Source organism: Oncorhynchus kisutch, linkage group LG12 (assembly GCF_002021735.2).
Source record: "Oncorhynchus kisutch isolate 150728-3 linkage group LG12, Okis_V2, whole genome shotgun sequence".
Lineage (NCBI taxonomy): Eukaryota > Metazoa > Chordata > Actinopteri > Salmoniformes > Salmonidae > Oncorhynchus > Oncorhynchus kisutch.
The window spans coordinates 8608070-8623770 of NC_034185.2; the positions used below are offsets into that span (position 1 = coordinate 8608070).

General features: G+C 46.0%; 1 protein-coding gene across 1 annotated transcript in view; it reads right to left on the reverse strand.

Moving 5' to 3' along the window:
- Positions 1-5832: 5832 nt before the first annotated feature.
- The window catches only part of LOC116376492 (ras-related protein Rab-15), a 30568-nt gene continuing 20699 nt past the window's right edge, over positions 5833-15701 (reverse strand). Inside the window, exons 3-6 of the mRNA XM_031836804.1 lie at positions 14634-14694; positions 13645-13722; positions 13327-13482; positions 5833-10686 (exon numbers count right to left, since the gene is read on the reverse strand). Coding sequence (XP_031692664.1) covers positions 10528-10686; positions 13327-13482; positions 13645-13722; positions 14634-14694 — 454 coding nt within the window. The 3' untranslated portion in view covers positions 5833-10527. The remainder of the gene's footprint in view (positions 10687-13326; positions 13483-13644; positions 13723-14633; positions 14695-15701) is intronic.

Consider the following 15701-nt stretch of genomic DNA (forward strand, 5'->3'; position numbering starts at 1 on the left):
CATTCAGCAGTGAGGGAGATCTGGCCTGTTTATCATTCAGCAGTGAGGGAGATCTGGCATGTTTATCATTCAGAGGTGAGGGAGATCTGGCCTATTTATCATTCAGCAGTGAGGGAGATCTGGCCTGTTTATCATTCAGCAGTGAGCGAGATCTGGCCTGTTTATCATTCAGCAGTGACAGAGATCTGGCCTGTTTATCATTCAGCGGTGAGGGAGATCTGGCCTGTTTATCATTCAGCGGTGAGGGAGATCTGGCCTGTTTATCATTCAGCGGTGAGGGAGATCTGGCCTGTTTATCATTCAGCGGTGAGGGAGGTCTGGCCTGTTTATCATTCAGCAGTGAGGGAGATCTGGCCTGTTTATCATTCAGCAGTGAGGGAGATCTGGCCTGTTTATCATTCAGCGGTGAGGGAGATCTGGCCTGTTTATCATTCAGCGGTGAGGGAGATCTGGCCTGTTTATCATTCAGCAGTGCACACCTCTCCTCCTCTCAGGGAGCTCTGGAGGGGAAGAAGAAGAGTGACTCACTCTGGAGTGAACACACCGCGGAGAAGAGAAGAGGTGGGAGGATGACATCACTACAGTCATAACACTGAAGAGTTGCCTTAAAGCTGCTGCTGATCACAGATACACACACACACACACACACGCACATACACACACACACACACACACACACACACACACACACACACACACACACACACACACACACACACAGAGACAGACAGACAGAGAAACAGACAGAGGGAAACAGACAAACACAGAGAGAGAGAGATAAAGACACACACACAGAGAGAGAAACAGACACATACACACAGAGAGAGAGCGAGAGAGAGAAACAGACACTACACACAGAGAGAGAGCGAGAGAGAGAGAGAAACAGACAGAGAGAGAGAGAAACACATGCACACAGACACACACATTCTCCCTCCCCATCTCCACCCACCACCAATGTCAAACTCCTCTTCCACATGCACACTGAGCCCTCCTCTCCTCCCTTCATCCTCCCTCCTCCCATAACAACACAGAACATCGCCCTCCTCTCCTCCCTTCATCCTCCCTCTTCCCATAACAACACAGAACATCGCCCTCCTCTCCTCCCTTCATCCTCCCTCTTCCCATAACAACACAGAACATCGCCCTCCTCTCCTCCCTTCATCCTCCCTCCTCCCATAACAACACAGAACATCGCCCTCCTCTCCTCCCTTCATCCTCCCTTCTCCCATAACAACACAGAACATCGCCCTCCTCTCCTCCCTTCATCCTCCCTCCTCCCATAACAACACAGAACATCGCCCTCCTCTCCTCCCTTCATCCTCCCTCTTCCCATAACAACACAGAACATCGCCCTCCTCTCCTCCCTTCATCCTCCCTCCTCCCATAACAACACAGAACATCGCCCTCCTCTCCTCCCTTCATCCTCCCTCCTCCCATAACAACACAGAACATCGCCCTCCTCTCCTCCCTTCATCCTCCCTCCTCCCATAACAACACAGAACATCGCCCTCCTCTCCTCCCTTCATCCTCCCTCCTCCCATAACAACACAGAACATCGCCCTCCTCTCCTCCCTTCATCCTCCCTCCTCCCATAACAACACAGAACATCGCCCTCCTCTCCTCCCTTCATCCTCCCTCCTCCCATAACAACACAGAACATCGCCCTCCTCTCCTCCCTTCATCCTCCCTCCTCCCATAACAACACAGAACATCGCCCTCCTCTCCTCCCTTCATCCTCCCTCCTCCCATAACAACACAGAACATCGCCCTCCTCTCCTCCCTTCATCCTCCCTCCTCCCATAACAACACAGAACATCGCCCTCCTCTCCTCCCTTCATCCTCCCTCCTGCCATAACAACACAGAACATCGCCCTCCTCTCCTCCCTTCATCCTCCCTCCTCCCATAACAACACAGAACATCGCCCTCCTCTCCTCCCTTCATCCTCCCTCCTCCCATAACAACACAGAACATCGCCCTCCTCTCCTCCCTTCATCCTCCCTCCTCCCATAACAACACAGAACATCGCCCTCCTCTCCTCCCTTCATCCTCCCTCCTCCCATAACAACACAGAACATCGCCCTCCTCTCCTCCCTTCATCCTCCCTCCTGCCATAACAAGAACATAGTTTTCTTGATGTACTGTTATGAGGAAATGTTTCAGATGTTTGTTTTTGGTTTGTCACCAGGCTAACTAGAGGAGGGTTAGGGGGAGGAAGGGGGAGAGTGGGGGTCAGGCTAACTAGAGGAGGGTTTGGGGGAGGAGGGGGGAGAGTGGGGGTCAGGCTAACTAGAGGAGGGTTAGGGGAGGAGGGGGAGAGTGGTGTTCAGGCTAACTAGAAGAGGGTTAGAGGGTTAGGGGGGGGGAGTGGTGGTCAGGCTAACTAGAGGAGGGTTAGGGGAGGAGGGGGAGAGTGGGGGTCAGGCTAACTAGAGGAGGGTTAGGGGAGGAGGGGGAGAGTGGTGTTCAGGCTAACTAGAAGAGGGTTAGAGGGTTAGGGGGGGGGGAGAGTGGTGGTCAGGCTAACTAGAGGAGGGTTAGGGGAGGAGGGGGAGAGTGGTGTTCAGGCTAACTAGAAGAGGGTTAGGGGGAGGGGGGGGAGAGTGATGGTCAGGCTAACTAGAGGAGGGTTAGGGGGAGGAGGGGGGATAGTGGTGGTCAGGCTAACTAGAGGAGGGGGGAGAGTGGTGGTCAGGCTAACTAGAGGAGGGTTAGAGGGAGGAGGGGGAGAGTGGTGGCCAGGCTAACTAGAGGAGGGTTAGGGGGAGGAGGGGGGAGAGTGGTGGTCAGGCTAACTAGAGGAGGGTTAGGGGGAGGAGGGGGGAGAGTGGTGGCCAGGCTAACTAGAGGAGGGTTAGGGGGGGGGGGGGAGTGGTGGTCAGGCTAACTAGAGGAGGGTTAGGGGGAGGAGGGGGTAGAGTGGTGGCCAGGCTAACTAGAGGAGGGTTAGGGGGAGGAGGGGGGAGAGTGGTGGTCAGGCTAACTAGAGGAGGGTTAGGGGAGGAGGGGGGAGAGTGGTGTTCAGGCTAACTAGAGGAGGGTTAGGGGGAGGAGGGGGGAGAGTGGTGTTCAGGCTAACTAGAGGTGGGGGGAGAGTGGTGGCCAATGGGTGGCTAGGACACGGTCACACTCTGACAAGATTTTTGGGATGGGGGCTAAGGTGTAGAAATGGAGGAGCGGAGGGGATTTCAAACTGTGGCCCTGTGCTGTGACAACGACAGTGTGTGTGTGTGTGTTTGCATGTGTGTGTGCGTGTCTGAGTGCATGTGTGTGTGAACTGTCTTCCCTAAAGGCACAGCTTGGTCCCAGCTCCCGGCCCTGGGATGCCATGATAGCACAGAGGGACGAGGGGAGTGTGATTAATCTGTAGCCCCCCCCACACACACACACACACACTTTCACAAATACACTCTCTATCACAAACACACACTCTCTCTCTCTCACACACACACTCCCTCCTACTGTTCCTAAATGCGATTGAATGGAGCCTGATGAAAGGCAGTTGGATTAGTTCTAGAAGCATCTGTGAGATGGTGTAGGTTAAGATGCAGACGGTGTTTCTTTCATGACATCCAAACTGTATCCCAAATGACACCATGTTCCCTATATTTTGCATTACTTTTGACCAGGGGCCAACAGGGAATGGGGTGCCATTTGGGACAGCCCCAATCCCATGTATCTTCCTCTAATCTCTATAAATAACCACTAGAGCCTCTGGACATGGAAGCCACCTAATCAGGGACTGGTTCAGACCTGGGACATTAGGTGGGTGATTCCCCTCTAATCAGGGACTGATTTAGACCTGGGACACCAGGTGGGCGAATCCCCTCTAATCAGGGACTGATTTAGACCTGGGACATTGGGTGGGTGATTCCCCTCTAATCAGGGACTGATTTAGACCTGGGACATTAGGTGGGTGATTCTCCTCTAATCAGGGGCTGATTTAGACCTGGGACATTAGGTGGGTGATTCCCCTCTAATCAGGGACTGATTTAGACGTGGGACACCAGGTGGGCGAATCCCCTCTAATCAGGGACTGATTTAGACCTGGGACATTGGGTGGGTGATTCCCCTCTAATCAGGGACTGATTTAGACCTGGGACATCAGGTGGGTGCAATGTTAATGATCAGGTAGAACAGAGAACCAGCAGGCTACAGACCTGGTAGGGTCAGAGTTGAATACCCCTGCACTAGAGGATGAGGATCCTCTCTCTCTCAAGCATCTATGTTTCCCTCTGTCTTCACACTAAGCAGAATTGGACCTACTTGAGATATGGTAGCTACTCTCCTCATGGCACCAACTGTGTGTGTGTGTTTGTGTGTATGAAAGGGGGTGTGTGTTTCCGAGCGAGAGCGAGAGAGATGCATGAGGGAGAGGGATATTTCAGGTCGGGGAGGGTCTTCTCTATCTCACAGAACTGCTATAGCAGCCCCCCCTCTCATTCTCTCACCCAGAGGCGGCAGCTCAGGGTTCTGTGTGATGTGCTCTGATCACTGCTTTCTCTGACACGCCACGCCACGGATTAGACTAGTGGACTAGTTCCCACCAAATTATAGAGAGTACGGTCTCTCCATCTGTGTGTGTGTCTGCCAGAGAGAGAGAGAGAGAGAGAGAGAGAGAGAGAGAGAGAGAGATGAATAAAGAGTGAGGAGAGAGTGAAGAGAACGAGTGAAGAGTGAGAGAGAGAGAGAGAGAGAGAGAGAGGAGAGAGAAAGAGAGAGTGAAGAGAGAGAGAAAGAGAGAGAGAGGAGAGAGAGAAAGAGAGAGAGTGAAGAGAGAGTGAAGAGAGAGAGAGAGAGAGAGAGAGAGAGAGGATACATCCCAATAATATCTCCTTTCTTCAGAAGTGTGTACTCATTCACTACTTCCCCACAAATCTAAAAGCATTGCATTGCTGGTTGCATATTTCTTAGACCATTTATTTCCTTTGAAGCAGTGAGGGGATTGACCAGGTGCACACGTTGGAGAGGAGGAGAGACGTAACCAGAGAGAGTGGGTGTCACACAGATACAGAGATATATCCCAAAGCTGCCATTTCAGTCAGGTAGACTTCACAGCAATACCTCTGACACATCATCATTATTATGCAGATTCACGTGTTAGTCATTTAGCAGACGCTCTAATCCAGAGTGATTTACAGGAGTTGACTGCATGCATTTTTCCCATATTTGTTCTGCGTGGGAAAAAAAGGAACCCGTAAGGAACCCGTAAGGAACCCGGGCATTGTAAGCGCCATGCTCTACCAACTGAGCCTCACGGGACACCATAGGCTGCCAGTCACCCTCGCTGTCACCTCGGACTGAGGAATCGTTGCTTGTGTTTCGTCGTGATCCTCAGTCTTGCCAGGATTAAATGAAAACAGATTTGGAGTTGAAGGAAAAGATCCTTCTAGAACTACATGTACTTGTAAACCCAAAACAGACACAACATTCATCCGGATACAATTATTTAAACTTTTAGGTTCTTTTCCTGGGATATATGGATGCAATGAGATCATGTAAAACATGAGTTATCCAACTATTCCACCTACTGGTAAAAAAGAGAAGAAGAAGAAGAAGAAGCAAAATACTTTATATTCCAGATTTCTACTTTCTGAGACACAGGAGCTGATGTCCTACTGGTCTTTCCATTTGACACCCAGGTCTAAATTAGTCCCTGAAACAGGCATCAATAAAAACAACAACTAAAAAGTCATTCGTGAAAGCCATTGGGCGCTGTTTGCCTGGAATTCAATCCAATTCATGCTTTATTGATTCCTATTGGTCCATGACATAGGGGTGGCCAATCGTACCCCTTTTTCTTTCTCTATTTCATCAAGTTACCACACAGCATGATGAGTCATACATCTGCCAGTATTTATTCAATAAACATCTGAAAGTATTACAACGTTCCTCCTTATGTATTTCCACCAAATGTAATTCAAGTAGTTATGATCAAACAGCACAGATATACATTTCATCATCACAGATCATAGTCCTGTATTTCACCCTTAGAGATCATAGTCCTGTATTTCACCCTTAGAGATCATAGTCCTGTATTTCACCCTTAGAGATCATAGTCCTGTATTTCACCCTTAGAGATCATAGTCCTGTATTTCACCCTTAGAGATCATAGTCCTGTATTTCACCCTTAGAGATCATAGTCCTGTATTTCACCCTTAGAGATCATAGTCCTGTATTTCTGCCTTAGAGATCATAGTCCTGTATTTCACCCTTAGAGATCATAGTCCTATATTTCACCCTTAGAGATCATAGTCCTGTATTTCAGCCTTAGAGATCATAGTCCTGTATTTCACCCTTAGAGATCATAGTCCTGTATTTCACCCTGTATTTCAGCCTTAGAGATCATAGTCCTGTATTTCACCCTGTATTTCACCCTTAGAGATCATAGTCCTGTATTTCACCCTGTATTTCAGCCTTAGAGATCATAGTCCTGTATTTCAGCCTTAGAGATCATAGTCCTGTATTTCACCCTTAGAGATCATAGTCCTGTATTTCACCCTTAGAGATCATAGTCCTGTATTTCACCCTTAGAGATCATAGTCCTGTATTTCACCCTTAGAGATCATATTCCTGTATTTCACCCTTAGAGATCATAGTCCTGTATTTCACCCTTAGAGATCATAGTCCTGTATTTCACCCTTAGAGATCATAGTCCTGTATTTCACCCTTAGAGATCATATCATAGTCCTGTATTTCACCCTTAGAGATCATAGTCCTGTATTTCACCCTTAGAGATCATAGTCCTGTATTTCACCCTTAGAGATCATAGTCCTGTATTTCACCCTTAGAGATCATAGTCCTGTATTTCACCCTTAGAGATCATATTCCTGTATTTCACCCTTAGAGATCATAGTCCTGTATTTCACCCTTAGAGATCATAGTCCTGTATTTCACCCTTAGAGATCATAGTCCTGTATTTCAGCCTTAGAGATCATAGTCCTGTATTTCAGCCTTAGAGATCCTAGTCCTGTATTTCAGCCTTAGAGATCATAGTCCTGTATTTCAGCTGTATCAGAGATCATAGTCCTGTATTTCACCCTTAGAGATCATAGTCCTGTATTTCACCCTTAGAGATCATAGTCCTGTATTTCAGCCTTAGAGATCATAGTCCTGTATTTCACCCTTAGAGATCATAGTCCTGTATTTCAGCCTTAGAGATCATAGTCCTGTATTTCAGCCTTAGAGATCATAGTCCTGTATTTCACCCTTAGAGATCATAGTCCTGTATTTCAGCCTTAGAGATCATAGTCCTGTATTTCAGCTGTATCAGAGATCATAGTCCTATATTTCACCATTAGAGATCATAGTCCTGTATTTCACCATTAGAGATCATAGTCCTGTATTTCACCTGTATCAGAGATCATAGTCCTGTAATTCACCTGTATCTAGAGATCATAGTCCTGTATTTCACCCTTAGAGATCATAGTCCTGTATTTCACTTGTATCTAGAGATCATAGTCCTGTATTTCAGCTGTATCTAGAGATCATAGTCCTGTATTTCACCCTTAGAGATCATAGTCCTGTATCAGAGATCATAGTCCTGTATTTCACCCTTAGAGATCATAGTCCTGTATCAGAGATCATAGTCCTGTATTTCACCCTTAGAGATCATAGTCCTGTATCAGAGATCATAGTCCTGTATCTAGAGATCATTGTCCTGTATCAGAGATCATTGTCCTGTATTTCACCTGTATCAGAGATCATAGTCCTGTATTTCAGCTGTATCAGAGATCATAGTCCTGTATTTCAACTGTATCAGAGATCATAGTCCTGTATTTCACCTGTATCTAGAGATCATAGTCCTGTATTCCACCTGTATCTAGAGATCATAGTCCTGTATTCCACCTGTATCTAGAGATCATAGTCCTGTATCAGAGATCATAGTCCTGTATCTAGAGATCATTGTCCTGTATTTCACCTGTATCAGAGATCATAGTCCTGTATTTCAGCTGTATCAGAGATCATAGTCCTGTATTTCAACTGTATCAGAGATCATAGTCCTGTATCAGAGATCATAGTCCTGTATCTAGAGATCATAGTCCTGTATTTTACCCTTAGAGGTCATAGTCCTGTATTCCACCTGTATCTAGAGATCATAGTCCTGTATCTAGAGATCATAGTCCTGTATCTAGAGATCATAGTCCTGTATTTCACCCTTTAAGATCATAGTCCTGTATTTCACCCTTAGAGATCATAGTCCTGTATTTCATTCAAAACGACATACCTTATTATCACTTGCACACAAACAGTAGTTCTTGACAGTAGCGGTAGTAACATTGAGTCAGTAGCTGCAGACAGTAGAGGTCAGTCCTAAGATCAGTTCCTATAGCCAATCGGGTCAAAAGGCTAAACGAGGGATATAGGGGTATCATGAACAGTTAAATAATTAACTTCATTGAAGTTGCAAGACAGAAGAAGATGAGGACGGACGTCGGACACATGACACATCTCTTGCTGGTCCTTTGCTAGTCTGGATGATACGTTTCTAAGTTTCCATTCGATGGGCTACTCCGGAAACAGCAGCTATCTAGTGGATAATATGGCGTAAACCTGAAGCAAACTAAATATGTCATCATAGATAGAATCACAGATGGAATATTTCTAGAGCATCGAAATTAAAAGTCAACACCTTTTTCCAGGCCTTGTTAATGCTCATAGCTTTAAACTAACATTAAACTAACGGACATGATCATGGAAAGTTGTATTGAGAAACACAATTTGTAAAGCTAAAACTAAACGGAACATTGTCTGCACTACAAACGACACCCTATCCCCTATAGTGCAGTAGGTCTGAGCAGAGCCGAGCAGTGTGATTTGAGACTCACTACAGTAGAACAGTGTGTGTAATGTGTCGTGACCCCCTTCATCAACAGCTCTGCAGTGTATCGGCTTCATATAGCAACGCAGCATGTATCAGTAGCACCGTCTGGTGCCGAAATCTATGAACTACAATGAAAAATACCATGAAAAACCACTATGCTTTCTAGATGACTGATAAAGGGGCACTGTTTTGAAGCCACCGCGCCTCCATCTTGGTACTCCCCCACCAGTGTAAAAAAAAATACCTAGGAAGATATAGAAATGTATTTATAAATGTCTATATTTGTTTTTGCCACATTTATTCTATTACAGACAACTTAAAGCATACTTTTAAATTATATTGTGTGAGCTAAACATACCAAAAAATATAGAGAATAAAAAAACTAAAAATTAAATTAAGTACTGATATTACTGTTCCCACTATAACAAAAAAATACTTAAATACATGTAATTTTGTCCTTGAAACATTTCAATGAAATACTGTAGAATTCCATTCATTCCTAGAGGACTGCTTTTCTGAGGAGAGCCAATATGGCCGACCGGTGACTTCAAAGCATCTCATTGGCCAATACATAGCATTAGCAATCCAGGGTTTTACAAACATCACTGGTAAAAACCTATCAAACACCAGTACACCACCTACAATGGTAGAAAGGCAATCAGCTACGAGAAGTGTCACCCCCCCCCCTCCCCCTCCCACCATATTCCCTACATAGGGCATCACTTTTGTCACTCTATTCCCTACCTAGGTCATCACTTTTGTCACTCTATTCCCTACATAGGGCATCACTTTTGTCACTCTATTCCCTACAAAGTGCACTACCTTCAAGCAGAGCTCGCATAAGGAATAGGGTGTGATTTTAAACGCAGCCAGACCCAGTCCTTACATAAGGAGAAGTGGCACCCTATTCCCTATATTAGTTCCCTACTTCTCTCACCCTATTCCCTATATAGTTCCCTACTTCTCTCACCCTATTCCCTATATTAGTTCCCTACTTCTCTCACCCTATTCCCTATATAGTTCCCTACTTCTCTCACCCTATTCCCTATATAGTTCCCTACTTCTCTCACCCTATTCCCTATATAGTTCCCTACTTCTCTCACCCTATTCCCTATATAGTTCCCTACTTCTCTCACCCTATTCCCTATATTAGTTCCCTACTTCTCTCACCCTATTCCCTATATAGTTCCCTACTTCTCTCACCCTATTCCCTATATAGTTCCCTACTTCTCTCACCCTATTCCCTATATAGTTCCCTACTTCTCTCACCCTATTCCCTATATAGTTCCCTACTTCTCTCACCCTATTCCCTATATTAGTTCCCTACTTCTCTCACCCTATTCTCTATATAGTTCCCTACTTCTCTCACCTTATTCCCTATATAGTTCCCTACTTCTCTCACCCTATTCCCTATATAGTTCCCTACTTCTCTCACCCTATTCCCTATATAGTTCCCTACTTCTCTCACCCTATTCCTTATATTAGTTCCTTACTTTTCTCACCCTATTCCCTATATAGTTCCCTACTTTTCTCATCCTATTCCCTATATAGTTCCCTACTTTTCTCACCCTATTCCCTATATAGTTCCCTACTTTTCTCACCCTATCCCCTATATAGTTCCCTACTTTTCTCACCCTATTCCCTATATAGTTCCCTACTTTTCTCACCTTATTCCCTATTTAGTTCCCTACTTTTGACCAGGCCCTTAACACCAGCAGCTCTTCTGTGAGGCGGCGGCCCCGTCTGTGATGCCCTCCTCCTCCTCCAGGGCGGTGAGGTTGAGCTCGTCTGTGACCGACGCCCTCAGGAGGTCCAGGTCCTTCTTATTGGCCGACAGGACCTGCTCAGCCAATCGCGTGAAGGACTGGGTGAAGGACAGAAACGTGTTTTGCAACACCAATCATTAATTTAACTGTTAGTGCAAATATATATATATATATATATATATATATATATATAGATATATATATATATATTATTATTATTATATATTACTGTATATATCACAGTATATATGTCACTGTATATGTCACTATATATAATCACTGTATACAGTGCATTCAGAAAGTATTCAGACCCCTTGACTTATTCTAAAATGGATCAAATAGTTTTTTCCATTCATAAATCTACAAAAAAAATACCCCATAATGACATCACAATACCCCATAATGACAAAGATAAAACAGGTTTTTAGATTATAATTTTTTACATAAGTATTTAGACCCTTTACTCAGTACTTTGTTGAAGCACCTTTGGCAGCGATTACAGCCTAGAGTCTACTTGGATATGACACTACAACCTTGGCACACCTGTACTTGGGGAGTTTCTCTCATTCTTCTCTGCAGATCCTCTCAAGCTGTCAGGTTGGATGGGGAGCATCGCTGCACAGCTATTTTCAGGTCTCTCCAGAGATGTTCGATCGGGTTCAAGTCCGGGCTCTGGCTGGTTCACTCAAGAACATTCAGAGACCTGTCCCGAAGCCACTCCTGCGTTGTCTTGGCTGTGTGCTTAGGGTTGTTGTCCTGTTGGAAGGTAAATCTTCGCCCCAGTCTGAGGTCCTGAACGCTCTGAAGCAGATTTTCATCAAGGATCTCTCTGTACTTTGCTCCGTTTATCTTTCCCTCTGCCAGATTTCCTCCAGACGTGACACTTGGCATTTAGGCCAAAGAGTTCAATCTTGTTTCTCATGGTCTGAAAGTCCTTTAGGTGCCTTTTGGCAAACTCCAAGCGAGCTGTCATGTTCCGTTTACTGAGGAGTGGCTTCGGTCTCCCAGTCTGGTCTCCCAGTCTTTCCCGCTGAAAAACATCCCCGCAGCATGATGCTGCCACCACCATGCTTCACCGTAGAGGAGGTGCCAGATTTCCTCCAGACGTGACACTTGGCATTTAGGCCAAAGAGTTCAATCTTGTTTCTCATGGTCTGAAAGTCCTTTAGGTGCCTTTTGGCAAACTCCAAGCGAGCTGTCATGTTCCGTTTACTGAGGAGTGGCTTCGGTCTGGCAACTACCATAAAGGCCTGATTGCTGGAGTGCTGCAGAGATGGTTGTCCTTCTGGAAGTTTCTCCCATCTCCACATAGGAGCTCTGCAGCTCTTTCAGAGTGACCATCGGATTCCTGGTCACCTCCCTGACCAAGGCCCTCCTCCCCTGATTGCTCAGTTTGTCTGTGCGGCCAGCTCTAGGAAGAGTCTTGGTGGTTCCAAACTTCTTCCATTTAAGAATGATGGAGGCCACTGTGTTCTTGGGGACCTTCAATGCTGCAGAAATGTTTTGGTACCCTTCCCCAGATCTGTGCCTCAACAAAATCCTGTCTCTGAGCTCTATGGACAATTCCTTCGACCTCATGGCTTGGTTTTTGCACTGTCAACTGTGAGACCTTATATAGACAGGTGTGTGCCTTTCCAAATCATGTCCAATCAATTGAATTTACCACAGGTGGACTCCAATCAAGTTGTAGAAACATCTCAAGGATGATCAATGGAAACAGGATGCACCTGAGCTTAATTTAAAGTCTCATAGTAAAGGGTCTGAATACTTATTTAAATAAGGTATTTCGTTTTTTAAAAGTTTTAATACATTTGCAAAAATGTATGAAAACCTGTTTTCACTTTGTCATTATTGGTGTATTGGGTGTAGAAATAAAGTAATTTAATACATTTTAGAGTAAGGCTGTGTCGTAACAAAATGTGGAAAAGGTCAAGGGGTCTGAATACATTCCGAAGGCATTGTACATGTCAGGAGGTTGATGGCACCGTAATTGAAAACTCAAAGTCTCTCTGCTATCCTTAGATCTTCCTCTCTCTGAGCTCCATTACAACGGTCTGAGACCTCACAGTGTGGTGGAACTGATCTCCGTCTGATCTGTGATCCTGTATATAGGCTGTGGTGAACAGGAGGTATGATGGCACCTTACTTGAGAAGAACGGGCTGGTGGTAATGACAGGAGTGGAATCAGTGGAATGGAATCAAAATACATGGTTTCCATGGTTTCTAGATGTTTGATGCCGTTCCATTTGCTCTGTTCCGGGTCTTTTTATTACGAGCCTGTTCTCCCATCAGCAGATTCCACTGATCACTGTATGTCAACTGTGAGAGCCAGAAATCTTGCTTGTTTGTAGATGACCAAATACTTATTTTCCACCATATTTTGCAAATAAATTCATAAAAAATCCTACAATGTGATTTTCTGGAATTTTTTTTCTCATTTTGTCTGTCATAGTTGAAGTGTACCTATGATGAAAATTACAGGCCTCTCTCATCTTTTTAGGTGGGAGAACTTGCACAATTGGTGGATGACTAAATACTTTTTTGCCCCACTGTATATCACTTGGACTCTGGGAGATACAGAATAAGACAAGGTGACTAAGGATGAAATGTTGTTCCATTTTATCGTCATCAATAGTTCACATACCGGTAGTCTGGCCGTGGTGTTTGCCAATGGTCCTGTGACAGACAGGCAGGCAGCCAGCCGTACAGTGTTTCTACGGGAGCTATCAGCCACTCACCTCTGTTATGTTATGGTTGGTGAAGGCACTTGTCTCAAAGAAGTCCATCCCATAATCCTTGGCCAGCTTGTTGCCCTGTTCTGTAGCTACCTGCCTCTTCTCCTCCTCGTCTGACTTGTTCCCTATGAGGATCCTCTGGATGTTATCAGGAGCATACTGAGAGAGAGGGAGGGAGGGAGGGAGGGAGGGAGGGAGGGAGGGAGGGAGGGAGGGAGGGAGGGAGGGAGGGAGGGAGGGTCATTCAGTCTGATTTGACAAAAGCACCCTGTGCTGCTATATAAAATAAGTTGGCCTGACCCTTGTTCCCCTTGATCTCACCTCGTCCACATCGCTGGCCCACTTCATGATGTGCTGGAAGGATCGCTCACTTGTGATGTCGTAAACCAGGAAGATTCCCTGAAGAGAGGCGAGGAGAGGGTAGGAGATGAGGGGAGGGAAGAGGAGAGGGTAGGAGATGAGGGGAGGGAAGAGGAGAGGGTAGGAGATGAGGGGAGGGAAGAGGAGAGGGTAGGAGATGAGGGGAGGGAAGAGGAGAGGGTAGGAGATGAGGGGAGGGAAGAGGAGAGGGTAGGAGATGAGGGGAGGGAAGAGGAGAGGGTAGGAGATGAGGGGAGGGAAGAGGAGAGGGTAGGAGATGAGGGGAGGGAAGAGGAGAGGGTAGGAGATGAGGTAGAGGGAAGAGGAGAGGGTAGGAGATGAGGGGAGGGAAGAGGAGAGAAGAGGGGAGGGAAGAAGAGAGGGTAGGAGATGAGGGGAGGGAAGAGGAGAGAAGAGGGGAGGGAAGAGGAGAGGGTAGGAGATGAGGGGAGGGAAGAGGAGAGGGTAGGAGATGAGGGGAGGGAAGAGGAGAGGGGAGGAATTGAGGGGAGGGAAGAGGAGAGGGTAGGAGATGAGGGGAGGGAAGAGGAGAGGGTAGGAGATGAGGGGAGGGAAGAGGAGAGGGTAGGAGATGAGGGAAGGGAAGAGGAGATGAGGGGAGGGAAGAGGAGAGGGTAGGAGATGAGGGGAGAGAAGACGAATTGTCAGCTAATTCAGTTATGGTTGTCACAGCAACCCCACGTGGTTTAGGGTGGTGAGTGGACAGGAGGAAACTAGCACCAAGAAACTGTGCTACCAACCATAACTACAGTACATATTTGACATACAACTGCAGCTTTAGCTACAAGTGCAGAAGGGAGAGCTCCCTCGTCTCCAGGCTAATGACCAGACGGATTAGACTCAAGAAAGAGTGGAGCTCCAGTAAAATAATCTTACCTGATCTGACCTCTTACCTACAATATCTTGAGGGAAGAGTAGCGTTACCTTACCTGTGCTCGTCTGTAGTACTGCTTAGTGATGGTCTGATATCTCTCCTGTCCTGCTGTGTCCCTGGAAGAAATCAAATGTCAAACACCCTCTCTTAGAAAATGACAAAACAGGTAGCGAATAGTGATAATATCAGGCAATGTTTCAATCCAATGTGGATCTTCGTGAGTTCAAACTTTTTTTTTTTAATCTTGAGATAAGACTCCTTGCAGGGCAGGAGGAACTGGTTTAGTGTCAAGTCTGAGTAAACAACAGTATAGGCTAAGACTGAACATCCCTGACAGAATAGCGTGGGCTAAGACTGAACATCCCTGACAGAATAGCGTGGGCTAAGACTGAACATCCCTGACAGAATAGCGTGGGCTAAGACTGAACATCCCTGACAGAATAACATGAGGTAAGACTGAATATCCCTGACAGAATAGCATGGGCTAAGACTAAACATCCCTGACAGAATAGCATGGGCTAAGACTAAACATCCCTGACAGAATAGCGTGGGGTAAGACTGAACATCCCTGACAGAATAACATGAGGTAAGACTGAATATCCCTGACAGAATAGCATGGGCTAAGACTAAACATCCCTGACAGAATAGCATGGGGTAAGACTGAACATCACTGACAGAATAGCATGGGGTAAGACTGAACATCCCTGACAGAATAGCGTGGGGTAAGACTAAACATCCCTGACAGAATAGCGTGTGGTAAGACTGAACATCCCTGACAGAATAGCATGGGGTAAGACTGAACATCCCTGACAGAATAGCATGAGGTAAGACTAAACATCCCTGACAGAATAGCATGGGGTAAGACTGAACACCCCTGACAGAATAGCGTGGGGTAAGACTGAACATCCCTGACAGAATAGCATGGGGTAAGACTGAACATCCCTGACAGAATAGCATGAGGTGAGACTGAACATCCCTGACAGAATAACATGAGGTAAGACTGAACATCCCTAGCATGGGGTAAGACTGAACATCCCTGACAGAATAGCATGGGGTAAGACTGAACATCCCTGAGAGAATAGCATGGGGTAAGACTGAACATCACTGACAGAACAGTATGGGC